Here is a 17,041-nt window from a genome sequence, read left to right as displayed (position 1 = left end):
TCCAGCTGTGAGACCTTGCCTCGGTCCTTGCCTCCTGGTTTTCTTCCTCCTTCTCTGCACAGGTCAAAAGGGCTTGGGTGTCGGCGTTCTCTCTGGCTTCAGAGGCAAATCCCAAGGCATGCCTCATCTTGCTCTTCATCACCCAGGAAAGGAAAATGATCTGAGAAGTGAAGTTAAGGTCCACGGAGGCGGAGACCTTCAGCCACCGGTGCTGCCTTCACCTCTGCACCCTGAGGGCTCCACCCTGGGCTGGTTCCTTCCCTCCCCGGGATCATCCTGCCGGGTCGGCCCCAGAACAGACCCAGCTCACCGGAGGACAGAGCCAGGTCCGACACTCCCTAGTTCCTGTCCCCCTGAGGGCCCAGCACCCAGCCAGACAACGCCTCTAACAAGCACTTAGTAGATACTTGTTACACAAAAGGATTTTGAAAACCATTTTCCCTGGCTTACAGGAACAGTACACGTAGTGGGTTGAATAGTGTCCTCCCAAAATTCATATCCACTCGGAACCTCAGAATGTGATCTTATTTGGAAACAGGGTCTTTGCTGATATAATTTGTTAAGATGAGGTGGCAATGGATTAGGGTGGATAAGGTAAGTCCTGTGGCAGGAACCTCACAGGAAGAAGAGAAGTAATGCAGAGACACACAAAGGGAAAAAGGCCAGGTGAAGATGGAGGCAGAAATTAAAATTATGCTGCCAGCTCAATATCAGAAAACAAACAACCCAATCCCGAAATGGACAGAAGACCTAAATAGACATTTCTCCAAAGAAGACATACAGATGGCCAACAAACACATGAAAGGATGCTCAACATCACTAATCATTAGAGAAATGCAAATCAAAACCACAGTGAGGTATCACCTCACACCGGTCAGAATGGCCATCATCAAAAAATCTACAAACAATAAATGCTGAAGAGGGTGCAGAGAAAAGGGAACCCTCTTGCACTGTTGGTGGGAATGTAAATTGATACAGCCACTATGGAGAACAGTATGGAAGGTCCTTAAAAAACTAAAAATAGAACTACCATACCACCCAGCAATCCCACTACTGGGCAAATACCCTGAGAAAACCATAATTCAAAAAGAGTCATGTACCACAATGTTCATTGCAGCTCTATTTACAATAGCCAGGACATGGAAGCAACCTAAACGTCCATCGACAGATGAATAGATAAAGAAGATGTGGCACATATATACAATGGAATATCACTCAGCCATAAAAAGAAACAAAATTGAGTTATTTGTAGTGAGATGGATCGACCTAGAGACTGTCATACAGAGTGAAGTAAGTCAGAAAGAGAAAAACAAATACTATATGCTAACACAAATATATGGAATCTAAAAAAAAAAAAATTGTTCTGACGAACCTAGGGGCAGGACAGGAATAAAGACGTAGACGTAGAGAATGGACTTGAGGACACGGGGAGGGGGAAGGGTAAGCTGGGACAAAGTGAGAGAGTGGCATGGACATATATACACTACCAAATGTAAAATAGATAGCTAGTGGGAAGCAGCTGCATGGCACAGGGAGATCAGCTCGGTGCTTTGTGTCCACCTAGAGGGGTGGGATAGGGAGGGTGGGAGGGAGGGAGACGCAAGAGGGAGGGGATATGGGGATATATGTATATGTATAGCTGATTCACTTTGTTATAAAGCAGAAACTAACACACCATTGTAAAGCAATTATACTCCAATAAAGATGTTAAAAAATTAAAAAAAATTATGCTGCCAGGAGCCAAAGAACCCCAGGAGCCACCAGAAGTTGGAAGAGTCAGGGAAAGATTCTCCCCTAGAACCTCTGGAGAGAGTATGGCTCTGCCTGGATTTCGGACTTCTGGCTTCCAAATCTGAGAGAATAAATTCCTGTGGTTTAAGCCATCAAGTTTGTGGTAATGTGTTACGGCAGCCCTCGCAGACTCAAATAGTACGTGATAAAATCCATTTCTGAACTATTTATGCTAAATCCACAGGTTTTCCACCCCTCCCCCGACCCCACCCAGCATCTCCACTCGCCACTGTCTGAGCTTAGCTTGCCCTTGAGTCCCTCACACCAAGGTCACTGGTGTGTCAGCACATCAGGCAACACCCCCTTGGGGATCAGAAAGGGGGTCAGCGATCACTGACAGCTTTTCTCTCTGCTTCCCCACCCCAGGCTCCAGCACCGAAGAGGACAGAAAGAAGATGATCACCCATGCAGGGCAGGTCAGCTCGTAAAGCCCTTCCCAGCCTGTGAGAAAGACAAGGCAAAGGTGAGGAAAACAGGTTCACAGAGGGCGGGGACCAATCCAGGTGGGGAGCAGCACCGAGACAGGAGCCTGGCTCTTCTGTGATCCCAAGGCCAGGAAGCTTCATTTCATACTCCCCTCTGCTGTTTCACAAAGCTCCAGTCAAGAGATATTTCTTCTTATTTAAAAAAAAAAAAAAAAAAAAAAAAAAAGGAGGAGAGACTTCCCTGGTGGTGCAGTGGGTAAGACTCTGCACTCCCAATGCAGGGCGCCCAGGTTCGATCCCTGGTCAGGGAACTAGATCCCACACGCATGCCGCAACTAAGAAGCCAGCGAGCTGCAACTAAGGAGCCAGTCTGCCGCAACTAAGACCCGGTGCAACCAAATAAATGAATAAATAATTAAAATAAAAAAAGGACACACAGCACAAAACTGCACGTTGCAATTGTGTGTGCCTCCCCCAGGATTCAAACCACCACCCTGGCTACTGGGAAATAATTCTTTCTAGCAAGAGGGTAGGAGGGCAGATGAGACACAGCAGCCAAGCCCCCTGGCCTGGGGTGGATACGGCGAGGTCCAGCGCTGCACGGCCGAGGGAGGTCAGGAACCAGGGTGTGGCCCGTAGCAGGTATTCAGGCCGCCGGTCATGGGCCACGATGGCCGAGGCGTAGAGGAGGCCAGCCAGGGCCGACAGGAGCCGGGTCCACAGGTAGATGGAGGGAAATGTTCTACCCCAGCACTGGGCAGAGAGAGAAGGGGGCTGGGCTGGGAGGAACACTGCCACCTCTGTCAGCTCCCTTAAAGCTGATTCTGAGACCCAGGCCCCTGGTGATGTAAGAAGTTGGAGGGCAAGCCCTCTGCCCATGGCCAGTCCCCAGAGGTGCCACTTCTGTTGGGCTTCAAGCTGCTTCCAGGAATTCCCTGGCAGTCCAGTGGTTAGAGCCCCTCGCTTCCACTGCAGAGGGCATGGGTTCGATCCCTGGTTGGTGAACTAAGATCCCGCAAGCCGCGTGGCGTGGCCAAAAAAAGAAAAGCTGTTTCCTTTGTCTGGTGAACTCCTATTCATCCCTCAGAACCTGGCTTAAACCCAACTCTGGGAAACCATCCCTTAACACCTCCACCCTAAGGGGAGCAAGTTATTCCCTCTTCAGGGTCCCTCACACCTCTGACGTATCCCTCTATTGGAGTGCCTTTCACCCTGATCATGACTTAGCTCCTTACACATCTGTCGGTCCAACAGACAGAGGGCTCCTGAGAGCAGGCTGAGGTCCTCACCATCTCGGTGCCCTGAAACCCAGCGCTGGGCAGGGGCTCGTGAATGTCAGTGGGGAGAGCAGGACGGAGACTGAATTATGGAGAGCCAAGGGCCCACCCTTCTCGTCTCAGGGCCACCAACTCTGAACCAGGCGAGGTGGGAAAGTCAGGAAAATTAGAGATAACATTCTGGAAATTTTGAAGCCAAGGGGATATTTCTGGAGAATGAGCAATGGAAATACTGGTTTTTAAAAAAGGAAACAAGCAATATTTATATGTAAGTATCCTTTACAGGTATAAAGTCACTTTATATACACATTAAGTATATATACAAATATTATGTATTTCCAATTATATACAATTACATAGGTATTTAAATTAATACATAAATATAAATTATATTATATATATATGTAACTTAATTTGCTCATTAGATGACCGTACTTAGAGACATACAGGCCTTGGTTAAGGAATGGAAAAAATTCAAGAGAAAAAGCATGTTTTAGCCGATTTTCTCCATTTTAATTTTAACCCTCAAAAAGATTCCTGGGACTTCCCTGGTGGCACAGTGGATAAGAATCCGCCTGCCAATGCAGGGCATATGGGTTTGAGCCCTGGTCCGGGAAGATCCCACATGCCACGGAACAACTAAGCCCGTGTGCCACAACTACTGAGCCTGCACTCTAGAGCCGACGAGCCACAACTACTGAAGCCCGCGTGCCACAACTACTGAAGCCTGTGTGCCTAGAGCCCGTGCTCTGCAACAAGAGAAGCCACCCACCGCAATGAGAAGCCCACCCACAGCAACGCAGAGTAGCCCCCGCTTGCCGCAACTAGAGAAAGCCCGCACACAGCAACGAAGACCCAACATAGCCAAAAATAAATTTAAAAAAAAGAAAAGGAAAAAAAAGATTCCTGGGAATTACCCGGCGGTCCAGTGGTTGGGTCTCCACGCTTTCAATGCCAAGGGCCTGGGTTCAATCCTTGGTTGGGGAACTAGTTTCCCACAAGCCGCGCAGCGCGGCCAAGGAAAGGGGAAGAAAAAAAAAAAAGATTCCTCAGGAGTGTTACATCTCCCTCTGCATCTCTTCTAGTTTTGTTCCTGGGCCTCCCTGTTCCTGGCCCGCCACCCCCTGAGCAGACGGCACGCAGCTGGGGACGGTGGCCCCTGGCCCACTGGCCCCAGAGGCTGCGGGTGGAGTGTCACCCCTTCCCACCAGCCCGTCCCACCTCACACGGCCCAGGCAGCACTGCTATGGCGGGAAGACTTTGGGGTCCTCCAGCCCACCCACCCCCACTTTACAGAGGACATTGATGGCCAGAGGGGAAGGTGGCTTGCAGAGCCGGGCTGGGCCCTGAGCTGGATGAGGACAAGCTGGGGGGGCCCTCCGCTCTCACTCCCGTGCCAACCCATGCCCAGCGCCCACTGACTCCGAACTCAAGCTCTTCTCAGGGTCGGTGCTAGGGTCTAGAGGGCTCCGCCTGCGGCGCTGAACTCACAGCAGTGCTCCAAGCATCACTGCTTGAAGACTGGAACTGGCTTGGTGACTCGAGATGTGGTATGAATTTCTCCAGCACACACAGGCCTGTCTAGCAGGTCAGGACAGACGGCTGGGAGGACGACCTGCCTGGTGGCTTCCCAGCAAATCCGCACTGGGGACTGGAAGCGGGCTGTGCCTCAGACACTCTTACAGCAGCAGTGATTCCCGGTGTTGTCAGCACAATGCTTTACTGATCAGTGCGTGTTTCACACCCTTTGTCCTGTTCAAGGACTTGCTCCTGGAAAAATGGGATCTTTTCCCACCAAAGCCACCCAGCCAGGCTGCTCCTCAGCGCCCCCTCCAGGGGTAAATTAGAAGCGGCTTCTGGGGGATCCAGGGTCCAAGTCCAGGCTGGCTTGGCTTGGCTTCCCATAGCACTACAACCCTGCTGGCTTTCTCCCTAATGAGGGAACCCTGGCTCTGGGTTATTCATGGGACCAGAGACACTCAGGGCTGGCAGCCCCTCCGAGATTGCCCAGCTCAGTCCCCTTGCAATCTCCCTCTATCTTCTTGCCAAGGGGCCATCAGGCTTGAATGGCTCTAGTGATGAGGAGCCCACTACCTCCTAAAGCAGGAATAACAATACCAATTGTTCTCAACATGCCAGGCACTGGGCAAAGTGTCTAACCCATGGAATTCTTCCTTTCACCGAATGGGAAGCGGCCCTCCCAGTAACCTCTTGGTTATTGATTCTGGTCTTGGTCCTGTTCTCCGAGACTGAGAAGAACAAGGCTGCTCTTTCTGCCCCAAGACAGCCCTCTGTTTCCTGTATCCATGAGCTTCCTTTTCTCTAGGCCAAATGCAGTGACTCATTAAGAAGTGTCTGCTGGAACATACCCTGGGCAGACCCCAAGCACGTGGAACACAGTGAGAAATAAAACAGACAAGGGCACTGCTCTCACAGGGCTGATGCTCTGCGAGGGGACCAGCAGCAACTTGGTAAATAACTAAAGGAGCTAATTCAGGCTGTGATAAATGCGATGAAGAAAATGAAGCAGAGGGAGGGACACAGAGGTGGGGCTGGCCTGGGGCTATTTTAGGTGGGATGGTGTTATGGGTTGAATTGTGTCCCCCCAAAAAGATGTTGGGAGTCCCAACCGCCAGAGGTAGTGAATGTGGCCTTATCTGGAAATAGGGTTTTTGCAGATGATCAAGGTAAGCTGAGGTTATTACGGTGGGCTCTAATCCAAGATGACTGTGTCCTTGTGAAAAGGGGAAAGTCAGACACAGAAACGTATGGAGGGAAGCCATGTGACGACACACACACACACACACACACACACACACACACACACACACACGGAGAACTTCACACACATCCTGGGGTTGTGCTGCCACCAGCCAAGGAACTACCAGAAGCTTAGAGAAAGGCCTGGAACAGATTTCTCTCTAGGGCCTTCAGAAAGAGTGTGGCCCTGCTGGCACTTCGGTATCGGACCTCTGGCTTCCAGGACTTAAAGACAGTACGCTTCTGTTGTTCAGAGTCTGGGATACTTTGTTATGGCAGCAGCAGGAAACTAATACAGGTGGTCAGGGCACTGCAGCGGTTCCTTCAGAGGTCCTCATGTGGCACGGCTTCCCAGCCCTGACCACACCCTGGAGGCCCGTCCCAGCGGCGGCTGAACTGAGCACAGTGGCCCCATGCCCCCCTCCCTTGCCCTGGAGACAGCATCTTTGCTGGTGAGGCCCTGTGCCCCGGGAGGTTTCAGGCTGCAGCTCCCACGAGTGGTCAACTAAGCACCCGCCTCCTCAAATCCTGTTCTCCTGGGATTGCTATTAAACCACAGTGCTCTTGGGCAAGACTAAATGATGGGCCGTCACATTTCTGGTGTCAGGCCCGGCCATTTTCACGCGTCCATGATACGTGGCTCTTCGGCAGGCGCTCTCCCGCCTCGGTGGCCTTTCCCGCACACTCGCCTCTGCCCTGGGCGCCTTCCCTTCGCCTCTGCCTCCTCAGACCCCACCTGGCCTTCGCTGCCAACCTGGGGCCGCGCCAGCACCCAGTGCCTGGCAGTGTGAACAGTTTTCACCCTCGCTCATTTGAATAATGTAGGAGGCTTCTCTCTTTCTTCCAAAACCCCAAACATTTGATTCTTTCTTAGAGCATTCAAACATCCTGCTTTCCATTTCTGTGTCTTCCTTGGGGAGACTGTGAGCTCCCCAAGGGCAAGCAGGGCATCCCAAGGCACATCTGTTTCCCCCAAGGGACTGGCCATCACAGGGCTTCCCTCACCCCAGATGCCTGGAAAATATCTGCCAACAAGACACTCTCGAATACACAGACCGCAGGAGCTGCATGATCCTGTTCTCTAAAACCTCAGATCTTCTCATTCCTTCATGGGGTGCTTGCCCATCCAAACTCAGGGGCTCCTTCCGGAGAGCCTGCTTTTCACTTGCTACGAGAAATGGAGAGAACACAGGGCCCTCTCCCTGTGAGCCTCAGGACCCCCCGAGGCCTGGGGGCGGCTGTCCGCTGCCCGTACGCACGTGTATACATGCACACACACCCACGTACACACCCACACGCGCATGTGAACGGAGACACCACCTCTCCACCCCGGTGACCTGGAGCTGGGAGGATACTCCCAGATGCCCTAAGACCAGACCAGCTGGAACCCACAGTCCCGGCCCCAGACTCACGATTCTGGAGAGCTGGGGGATCCGGGAAGCCCAGGAGCCCAAGGCTGCGACGCCACCCAGCAGGTAGCCGAGGATTTCAGTATTGTCCTGCGGGAAGAGTGATACACTCAGCACCCCGAGGAGATGCCCATGCTCCCCAGGCCCGTCCTTTTCTGCTTTTAGGAGGTTCTTCCCAACAAGGCCTAACCCTGATGCCCACCCCCAGGGCATTTGTTGGAACTAGGAGGAGGGGAGGGGCCCGCATTCCCCCCCACCGCCCACCCCACCGCTGTCAGGTCCCCCTGAGCAGGCTCGGCCTCACCTGTACCAGGCTTCCCAGCAGCCTCCGCTGTGGCCCTCGGATGGGGCCTGAAGTCTTCGGGACAGCGGCCCACAGAGCCCAGCCTGGGCCCAGGCTCAGCGGCAGGACCAGGGCAAATATGCTGGCCCTGAGCTGCCGCCTCCTCTTTCTCTCCCGGGAGCCCCGACCTGCAACAGACACCAAGATCTCATAGGGCTCCCGGGATCTGGAACTCGACAGATAGCTGCGTGGGAAGAACTGGTGTCGACCCCAGACCCGAGGCCAGGATGGGCTCCCACACTGTTGCACAGGCCAGCCCCTCACCACCCCCTTCAAGGGCCTGTGGTTGGGTTTTCCCCCCTTCCCCTTATTCCCCCACCCCCCCCATGACTGGCACTCTTCCCCCGCAGTGTTTTATGTTTCAAGGCAGGGCAACGTGATCCTTTATCATACGCGTCTGCATGCACACAGAGTCGCCCGTCCTAGACTGGAGACCGCTGAAGGCAGGCACCGTGCCCGGCCAGTTCTATAATCTGCACGGAGCCCGGCACAGAGTGGAACCGGCACAAGCTTGGTGAATGTACTATGAGTGGGCACACTGGTGCCAACGCACCAAAGCTGTGAGTAGGATAAGCATCGTCTTTGAAAGTCTCCTTGAAATAGAAGACAGATACTCCTCTGAACAATTCCAAAAAGAACATTCCTCCTCTGGGCAGCCTCGAGCATCTTACATTACCTCCTGATGCAAGCATTTCCTTTTGGGACGCACTGGTGCCCCTTCTCAGGAACGTCTCAGTCCCACATGCTTAAGGCTACTCGTCCCATCTCAGTCACTTCCAGCCCCCGCTCGGCCTGAGGCAGCTCAGGTGCTTCGCTTGGAGCCCCTGGACTTGCACACTGAGTATCGCTGTCCATTCCCAAAGCCCTGCCCCCTCCCCTTCCTGACCTCTGCCCATGCTGCTCTTTCACCTGGAATGCCCCTCCTTGCAGCCCCAGTTCCGACGTCACATCCTTCTCTGACACCTGCAGCCCCTCCCCTCCTCTGGTTGCCCACTGCGTGCCCACACCCCCTTACTAGCAGCGCTAACTACCTTTTAGGCCCCTGACTCCCCCCTCTGGGTGAAGCCAGGGAGCTCGCCCATTCGTCTGTGCCTGGCAGGGTCCAGGCTCGGGCGTGACAGGGAGAGGCACTCAGCACATTGATGGATGAAATGAGTGGATGGATGAAGACAGGAACAGATGGCAGCACGCTTACCTGAACTGGACTTGACTTTGGAGCTGCAGACTGGGAAGAGAATGGACACAAAGTTCACCAGGTCAACAGCTGCTAGGTAGGCACCAGTGAAGACCTGGGAGCAAAGGAAAGAGGGTCTTGGTGTTCAAACGCCTTTCAGCAACTGTAGCACCTCTCATTCTGGATCTCCTCTACCACGTGTGTTCCACTGATGTAGGGTTTCCAGGGACACCTCCAACCCCAGGAAAGGTTGGTTATCACCTCCAATTGACTAACGAGGAGATGGGGTACTTAAGTAACCATCCCATTATGCAGACGCCCATCAGAGAGATGGGACAAGAACTCAGCCCGCCCCACTTCCCACTGGACAGCATAGTCTCTGCTGTGCAACTTTGGCCCAGCCACTGAACTTCCCTGGGCCTCGGTTTCCTCATCTATAAAGCAGGGATAATAACAGTGCCTCCCTCATTGTTAAGTAGATTGTATGGGCCGATACATGGGAAGTTGCTTAGGCCAGCGACTGGAGGAAAGTAAAATGCACCCACCCATACATGCACTAGCTACTGACAGTATAGTTGACACTTGAACAACTCAGGGGTTGGGGCACCAACTCCTCTGCAGTGGAAATTCCAAGTATAACTTTACAGTCAGCCCTCTGTATCCGAGGTTCTGCATCCATGGATTCAACCAACTGTGGATCCTGTAGTGCCGTAGTGTGTATTTATTGAAAAAAACTCCACGTATAAGTGGACACACACAGTTCAAACCCATGTTGTTCAAGGGTCCACTGTACTTAGTGCTTAAGAGCACACGTTCTGGGGTTTGAATCCTGACTCTGTACTTACTAGAGGGTGACTTTAGCAAGGTTATTTAACCTCTCTATGCCTCAGTTTCCACATGTATAAAACAGGGATAATGAGAGCACCCACGTCATAGGTCGATTTGAGGATTAAATGAGTTAATACATGAAAAGCCCTTAATGTCAAGTACATAGTTTAGTATTTAATAAATATCAGCTATTATTATTGGACTTGAGCTAGGCCTCATTATAGTCTATCAGCTAATGAGAATGGGCTCCCAGAATGAAAGGTGATTTGTTTCTGATAGAATGCTGCTCACAGCAGGGTCTAGAACTCTCCAGATCTGTGTCCAACCACTAGGCTCCCCTCCTTCACATCTACCTGGATGGCAAAAGGCCAGGACCAGCCCCCTGAAGTGGGACCCATAGGTCCTCCTTGGGATATGTGTTTTGGGATAAGCCCCTTCTACACAGATTTGTTTGAGGGTCTAGACTTTGGAAAAACTTGAAACTGCTTCTCACTTGCTCCAAAGCCCACATCACCACCTGGGAAAGGATTCACACACCCCTGCCTCAGCTGCGGCTGGGCCCTGGTCTCTAAAAACAGTAAGAGCAACAATCCCTTTTTATTGGACATCTACTATGCTTCAGCTGCTGTTTTAAGTGATGGGGATATGGTAGCGAATAAAAGTTTTTGCCTTTATGGAGCTGACATCCTAGTAGGGGTTAACATACAATAAGCCATAAACATAATGAATAAGTAAAGTTGATGGTATATTAGGGAAAAATAGAGCAAGATGAGGTAGTCTGGAGCACCTGTGGTAGAGGCAGGGCACACTTTTAAACAGGTGATCAGGGAGGGCTTATTGAGAAGGAGATATTTGAGCAAAGACTTAAAGGAGGTGAGCAGTGAGCCACGTGGGTATTGGAGGAGCAGGAAGACCAGCAGGGGCACAAGCCCTGAGGTGAAACTGCCTCGCATGGGGAAGGAACAAGACAGAAACCACTGTCACCTGTGGGCCCAACACACCTGGATGGTGAGCTGTTTGGCCAGAATCGCCCCGATGGTGTCACACAGGCTGGTCAGGAGGCAGCAGGCAGCACACAGCGCCGACTGGTCCCGTCCGGATTTCTTCCCACATCTCAGATAGAGAAGGCTGCGGGGACAGACAGGCGTGTGGGCAGAACACAGAGATGTGAGTTTGGGTTCCCAAAGCAGGTGTCTGAAAAGGGCAATTGTGACTTTATGTCCTTCAGAATCACTTTCTTCCCGATATTCAGCAGGTGGTTTTGACCTTAGTTTACAGATGGGAAAGGAAAGGATGGAAAGCCTCCGAGCCTCTGACCAACAAGCCCATGGCAGGAGGCAGACCTCATGAAAGGAGGAAAGAAATTCCTCCTACAAATCTGGCTGCCTCAAGTTCATGACCCACCACTCAGTGCTGACAAATGAGCTGTCAGCTTTTACGTTTTGAAAGGAAACAGGAGGGTTATAAAAGTAACCCAATCATTGCAGTTTAACTGCAGAGCAGAGTTAATTGCCTGGATTAAAAAGGCAACTCGCTTCTTTGAAATTAAAATGAAATCCTTCTAATCCATCTGTGCAGTGAAATGGCCTGGCTTCTGCCAGCTGCATCCAAACTGATTTCATTTTGGGTGCATGCTTTTCACACACGGTGGGAGACTCCTTGAAGTTGCGATGGCACTTTGGGCTGACCTCCCCCTAGGGGCCCCACTGCTGGCTTCTCTCCCTTACTGCCTGCTTTCCACCCCCAGGAACAAGCGCAGGAAGGCAGGACAGACTGGAAGGGGCCAGATGTCTCTCTGTCAGCATCATTGGTCGGACCTTGGAAATACTTTGTTCTAGATGTTTCCCTGCTCCATTTCTATGGAGAAACTGAGGCATGATTGCAGTTCTGGTTTCATTTCCTTTAACCACAGGGTGGTACTCACTGTACATCATTAGGACCATTTGACTGGTTCTGAGCGTCAGCCCTTGGGACTAATGAATGAGGACAGAAGGCCATTGGGCTCCCAAACATTCCCCGACTGGCCAGCTGAAGCCCAAAGCTCACAGTGGGAACATCAACTGTTAATTTGGGTCCTGAAACTGTTTCAAGGCCCAGGAGTGAAGACTCCTACATTAGAGACTCTCTGAGTTGGACCCAAATTAGAAATAATTCATTTAGAGCTTCCCCGGTGGCGCAGTGGTTAAGAATCCGCCTGCCAATGCAGGGGACACGGGTTCGAGCCCTGGTCCGGGAAGATCCCACATGCCATGGAGCAACTAAGCCCGCTCACCACAACTACTGAGCCAGCGCTCTAGAACCCACGAGCCACAACTACTGAGCCTGCGTGCCGCAACTCCTGAGGCCTGCGTGCCTGGAGCCCGTGCTCCGCAACAAAAGAAGCCACTGCCATTAGAAGCCCGCGCACCGCAACGAAGAGTAGCCCCTGCTCACCGCAACCAGAGAAAGCCCATGTGCAGCAACCAAGACCCAACGCAGCCAAAAAAATAAAACAAACAAATAAATAAATAAATTTATAAAAAAACAGAAGTAATTCATTTCAACCCTCCCATTTGAGAAAGGAGAAAACTGAGGCCTATGGTGAAAGGTGAGTTAATGGCAGGCCTTCTGCTTTACGTGGGGCGGCTCTGCGTGTGCCCTGCGGCTCTTCGGCCACTTCCCCAGCTCTCAGGGGTCACGGATCCCGGGCTGACCCTGACCCAGTCCCCACACAGCTGAGGCAAGGCGCAAAGGCAGAGGGTGTGCTCTCAGCCTGGCCACTGGGCATTCTCGAGGGAGCTCCTTAACCTCTCCACGCCTTAGTTCCTGGAGGGTAAGACGTCTAATAATACTGGCTTCAGAGGGCGGCGGTGAGGGACAAGTGAGATAATGCACGAAAACTGCCTTGTTAGTTCCCATCCTCTCATCTGGGTAGTTTACCTCACAAGCCCGCCCCCTTCTGTAGGTTCTGGGATTTCGGTTCTCCCCATTCACTCAGGCAAGTTTGTTAACCTCTCAGCAGCTCAGGCTTCTCATCTAAGCGGGGTCAATGACAGTCCCTACCCCATGGGGCTGTGGCAGGGATCAGTGAGTTAAGGCAGCACAAGGCCCTCAGTCACTGTTCTAAGTGTCTTCTTATTCATATTCCAGGGACTGGGCAGTGGGGCTGCAGAATCTCTCCACCAGCGTCAAATGCCTGAGGGGAACGTGATTGCCTGTCGAAGGTGAGCCGGTGCCAGCCTCCCTCAGGGGTGGTCCTTCTCCCCTGCCAGGGAATATGTGGGTGGCACCATCCTCCAGAGCTTGGGACAGGGTGGCAGAAGATCTGAAGACCATCTTTAGCCAGACTTCACCCTTAGAACCCAGGTTATGGGGACCACTTGGCCAAACCACTCCAGGTGTCGGACAGACCAGGGCAAAATCTGTGGCCAGAGTCGGGTACTAGCCTCCCCTCTTCTCAGCTAAGAGGGCCAGTAAATTGAGGCCCGAAACATTGAGAGACTTGTCCAAGGCCCTTGCCCTCCGCCAAGGGTTGATGGCAGTGTTGGAGCAATAATAATGCTGTTTAATGAGCACTTAGTAAGAGCTTTACCAGCACTATTTGATCCTCCCAGCCGTATTATGTGCTATCATCCCCATTTACGTGAGGAAAACGAGCCCCAGGGATCTTATAGCTCGCCCAGCTCACATAGCCAGTAAACGGGGAAAGGCTAACACTAGAACCCAGGACTGGCTGCTTCCGGTCCACGGCCCCGTCCACTGCACCACCCAGCCTCCTCCTGCTGGCTCCCAGCCCAGCCTCCTTGTGCGTGGAATCCGGAAAGAAGTATCTGATTTCAGTCTACAGCAAAATGTTCCTCTCGATGCTGCAATTGTGCTGCCTCCTGCATCCTCCCTTTCTGCCCCCTTCCCTCTAGATTTCCAAGCGCGAGTTAGCAGAGGGCAGCGCCCCATTGCCCCCCGCGGCCGCCCCGGTCCCCGCCCCGGCGCCGCCCGGCCCCAGTCCCCATTACAGCGCGTGGACGGCGATCCAGCAGGAAAAGGCGCAGATCCACAGGCCGAAGGAGATGCAGACACGGTGGCGGGCGAAGCAATGGTCCAGGTAGTCCCAGTTCCAGAGCGCGGGCGCGGGGCTGGGCGCCTCCTCCATGGCTGTCTCGGCTCCGCCTGGCCCGGTGCCCGCGCCTCCCTCTGGCCGGGGACCCGCGCGCAGCCTCCCCCCGCTGCCCGCCGCCCCGGGCGCTGCCTCCCCGCGCGTCCCCTTCTCCGATCCTGTTCCTTCGCAGCGGCCCCAGCCGAGCGCGCCGACCGCCGGCCGGAGATGGGCGCGCCCAGCTCCGCGCTCCCGGGGGCGGGCGGCGGCGGTCAAGACTCGAGGGAAAAGTTTCCGGGAACGCGCGGCTCCCCACCCCTCGCGCTATTGTCGGGGGTCGGCGGGCGGGAGGCCGCCCCCCAGCGGCGGAAGCCGGGAACAGCCTCTGCACAAAGGCTGCGCCCCCCGCCCCCCAGCGCGGCTCCCGCGGACCCCTTCGCTGTCACGCAACCCCAAACCCGGCGACCAGAGCGGAATACAGTGACCTGCCGGCGCACTGTGAGGCACCTCGTCCGTTCATTAACCCACCATATTTCCTGAGTCAAACAATACATACTTGGCGCCTGGGGAGCTTGCTTGGGCGCTGGGGATCCCGCGATGAGTGGGGCTTGGTCCAGATCGTTAAAATGGCACAGTACAAAGGGTGCTGTGGGAGGCCAAGAAGGAGGAATCAAACGCGCCCCTCTGCATCCTCCCTCACTCTTTTCTGAGGCTGGAGCTGCACCCTGTGTCCCTGCTCCGTTGCCCAAGCGGGGCTCTGGAGGCGAAGTCCTCTTACCTGGCGACCCCCGCAGCCAGGGAGCCCCGTGATTTTTGCGATCTGTCCCCTCCCATCCAGCCACACTGCCATCAGTTCAAGTACACAGGGCTATTGTTCTTGAAAACAAGCTATTATTATGATTTAAAATTTTCCTTGTTGATTTTAATAACTTTTCTTAAAGGACATGACTATATCATTTCTTATTTTTTATTTTTAAAAATAGCTTTACTGAGATCCCATTCATATATCATAAAATTCACCCATTTAAAGTGTACAATTCAGTGGTTTTTAATATATCCACAAAGTTGTGCAACCACCACCATTATCTAATTTTAGAACATTTTCATTACCTGCCAAAAAACTTAGTACCCACTAGCAGTTACTCTCCAGCCCCCCTCAAGCACTCCCAGCCCTAGGCAACCACACATCTACCTCTGTCTCGATGGAGCTGCCTATGCTGGACATTCCTTATAAATGGAATCATCCAATAGTGACCTTTTTGTGACTGACTTCTTTCACTTAGCATAATGTTTTTAAGCGTCATCCATGTTGTAGCATGTATCCGTATGTTATTTCTTTTTATGGCTGAAAAATAATCCATTGTATGGTTGTACCACATTTATTTTTCTTTTCATCAGTTGATGGACATTTGGGTTGTTTCCACTTTTTGGCTGTTATGAATAATGCTGCTGTGAACATTTGTCTACAGGTTTTTGTGTGGACATAGGTTTTCAGTCCTCTTGGGCACATACCTAGGAGTGGAATTGCTGGGTCCCATGGTAACTCTGTGTTTCAAGTTTCGAGGAACTACTGGACTGTTTTCCAAAGTGGCTACACTATTTTATTGGTTCATTCATTTTTAAAAGTTATGACCACACACGGGAGAAATAAAACACTATCTGTCAGGCATTGTGCTAGGAGCGGGGGACACATTGTTGAGAAAAACAGATGTTTTTCTACCTCAGTGGAATTTACAGTCCAGTAGAAAAGAGAGCGATATTAAACAGGCAATCGAGCAAATAAAGATAAAATTAACATATGTTATTAAACAAAAGGGGCCAAAATTCAAATAGTAAAATGATTAAGATGAATTGATATAAAATTCATGCCAACTAAGACAAGATTAAAGGGCTAAATTAAAAGGAAAAATATATGTAACCCAAGTTTCTCATAGTGTATAAACAATAAATGCTCCTAGTCTGAAACCTCTGCCTTCTTCATCTTTTTTTTTTTCTTCTTCATCTTTTTTTTTTCTTCTTTGTTTTTGCCTTCTGGTTCTTTTCGGGCTCTTCCGGTGTTTGTCCTCTGTGCTTACAAATGGTCATCTCTGCCTTGCTCTCCTGTGGGTGCTGACTGGTGACTGCCTAGATCCTGGGTTCCTCTAGTGATCCTGTCTACTTACTGCTCCCAAAGGCAGATCTATCCAAAGATAATCTATTCCACTAATTATCTCACTGAAGTGAGGACACAGCCCACAGTCTTGTGTCACTCTCTCACCAGGCCCTAAGGTTGCCTTATGCTCTCAGTTTTGTTTTGACTTGAAGATACCACTATTTAATTTGATTCAATCTTTGTTCCGGTTTCCTGCTCTCTCAGGTTCAGCATAGACCCTGGGGAGGTGGGCCTAATTTAAAAGTTGCGGGGACTTCCCTGGCTGTCCAGTGGTTAAGGCCCCGTGCTTCCAATGCTGGGGGCACGGGTTCGATCCCTGGTCGGGGAACTGAGATCCCACAAGCTGCATGGTGTGGCCGAAAAAAAAATAAAAAATAAAAGTTGCTTCAGGGAATTCCCTGGTGGTCCAGTGGTTAGAACTCTGCACTTTCACTGCCATGGCCCCGGTTTGATCCCTGGTCGGGGAACTAAGAACCCTGCTTGGCCAATTCTCCTCACCCACCTTGGACCAGGTTTACACACATTAACGTCTTTTTCTTAAATTAGTAATTCTTAAATTACTTAAATTAGTAAATTTAATTTAGTAAATTTAATTTACTTAAATTAGTAAATTAGTAAATCTTAAATTAGTAATTTCTTAAATTAGTAATTAGTAATTAGTAACGTCTTTTTCTTAAATTAGAAATTCTTCATCTAATTTAAGGATGAAGAAAACCTCATCCCTGAAAAATATGAACTTGTGTGCACACCCACACACAGTTTCTCGTATAATCTTAAGGAATTTATGGAACTCCTGAAATTCAACTATGG

At 51.4% G+C, this 17,041-nt stretch overlaps 1 protein-coding gene across 9 annotated transcripts in view; it reads right to left on the bottom strand.

Annotated features, from left to right (window-relative positions):
- The window catches only part of TMEM44 (transmembrane protein 44), a 33,619-nt gene extending 19,208 nt beyond the window's left edge, over positions 1-14,411 (bottom strand). For 3 of the 9 annotated variants that reach the window (XM_082393302.1, XM_082393307.1, XM_082393308.1), the window contains exons 1-7: positions 14,000-14,410; positions 11,009-11,135; positions 9,201-9,294; positions 7,967-8,133; positions 7,666-7,752; positions 2,799-2,969; positions 20-160 (exon numbers count right to left, since the gene is read on the bottom strand). In XM_082393302.1, the coding sequence (XP_082249428.1) occupies positions 20-160; positions 2,799-2,969; positions 7,666-7,752; positions 7,967-8,133; positions 9,201-9,294; positions 11,009-11,135; positions 14,000-14,136 (924 nt within the window). In that variant the 5' untranslated portion in view covers positions 14,137-14,410. Of the gene's footprint in view, positions 1-19; positions 161-2,798; positions 2,970-7,665; positions 7,753-7,966; positions 8,134-9,200; positions 9,295-11,008; positions 11,136-13,999 lie in introns of all 9 variants that reach the window. The other 6 variants (XM_082393304.1, XM_082393303.1, XM_082393301.1 and 3 more) reach the window with 6 other exon arrangements.
- Between the last annotated feature and the right edge of the window lie 2,630 nt (positions 14,412-17,041).

The sequence above is a fragment of the Balaenoptera borealis genome, assembly GCF_965194805.1.
Source record: "Balaenoptera borealis genome assembly, chromosome: 5".
Classification (NCBI taxonomy): Eukaryota; Metazoa; Chordata; class Mammalia; order Artiodactyla; family Balaenopteridae; genus Balaenoptera; species Balaenoptera borealis.
This window is presented reverse-complemented; position numbering and strand designations above follow the sequence as displayed.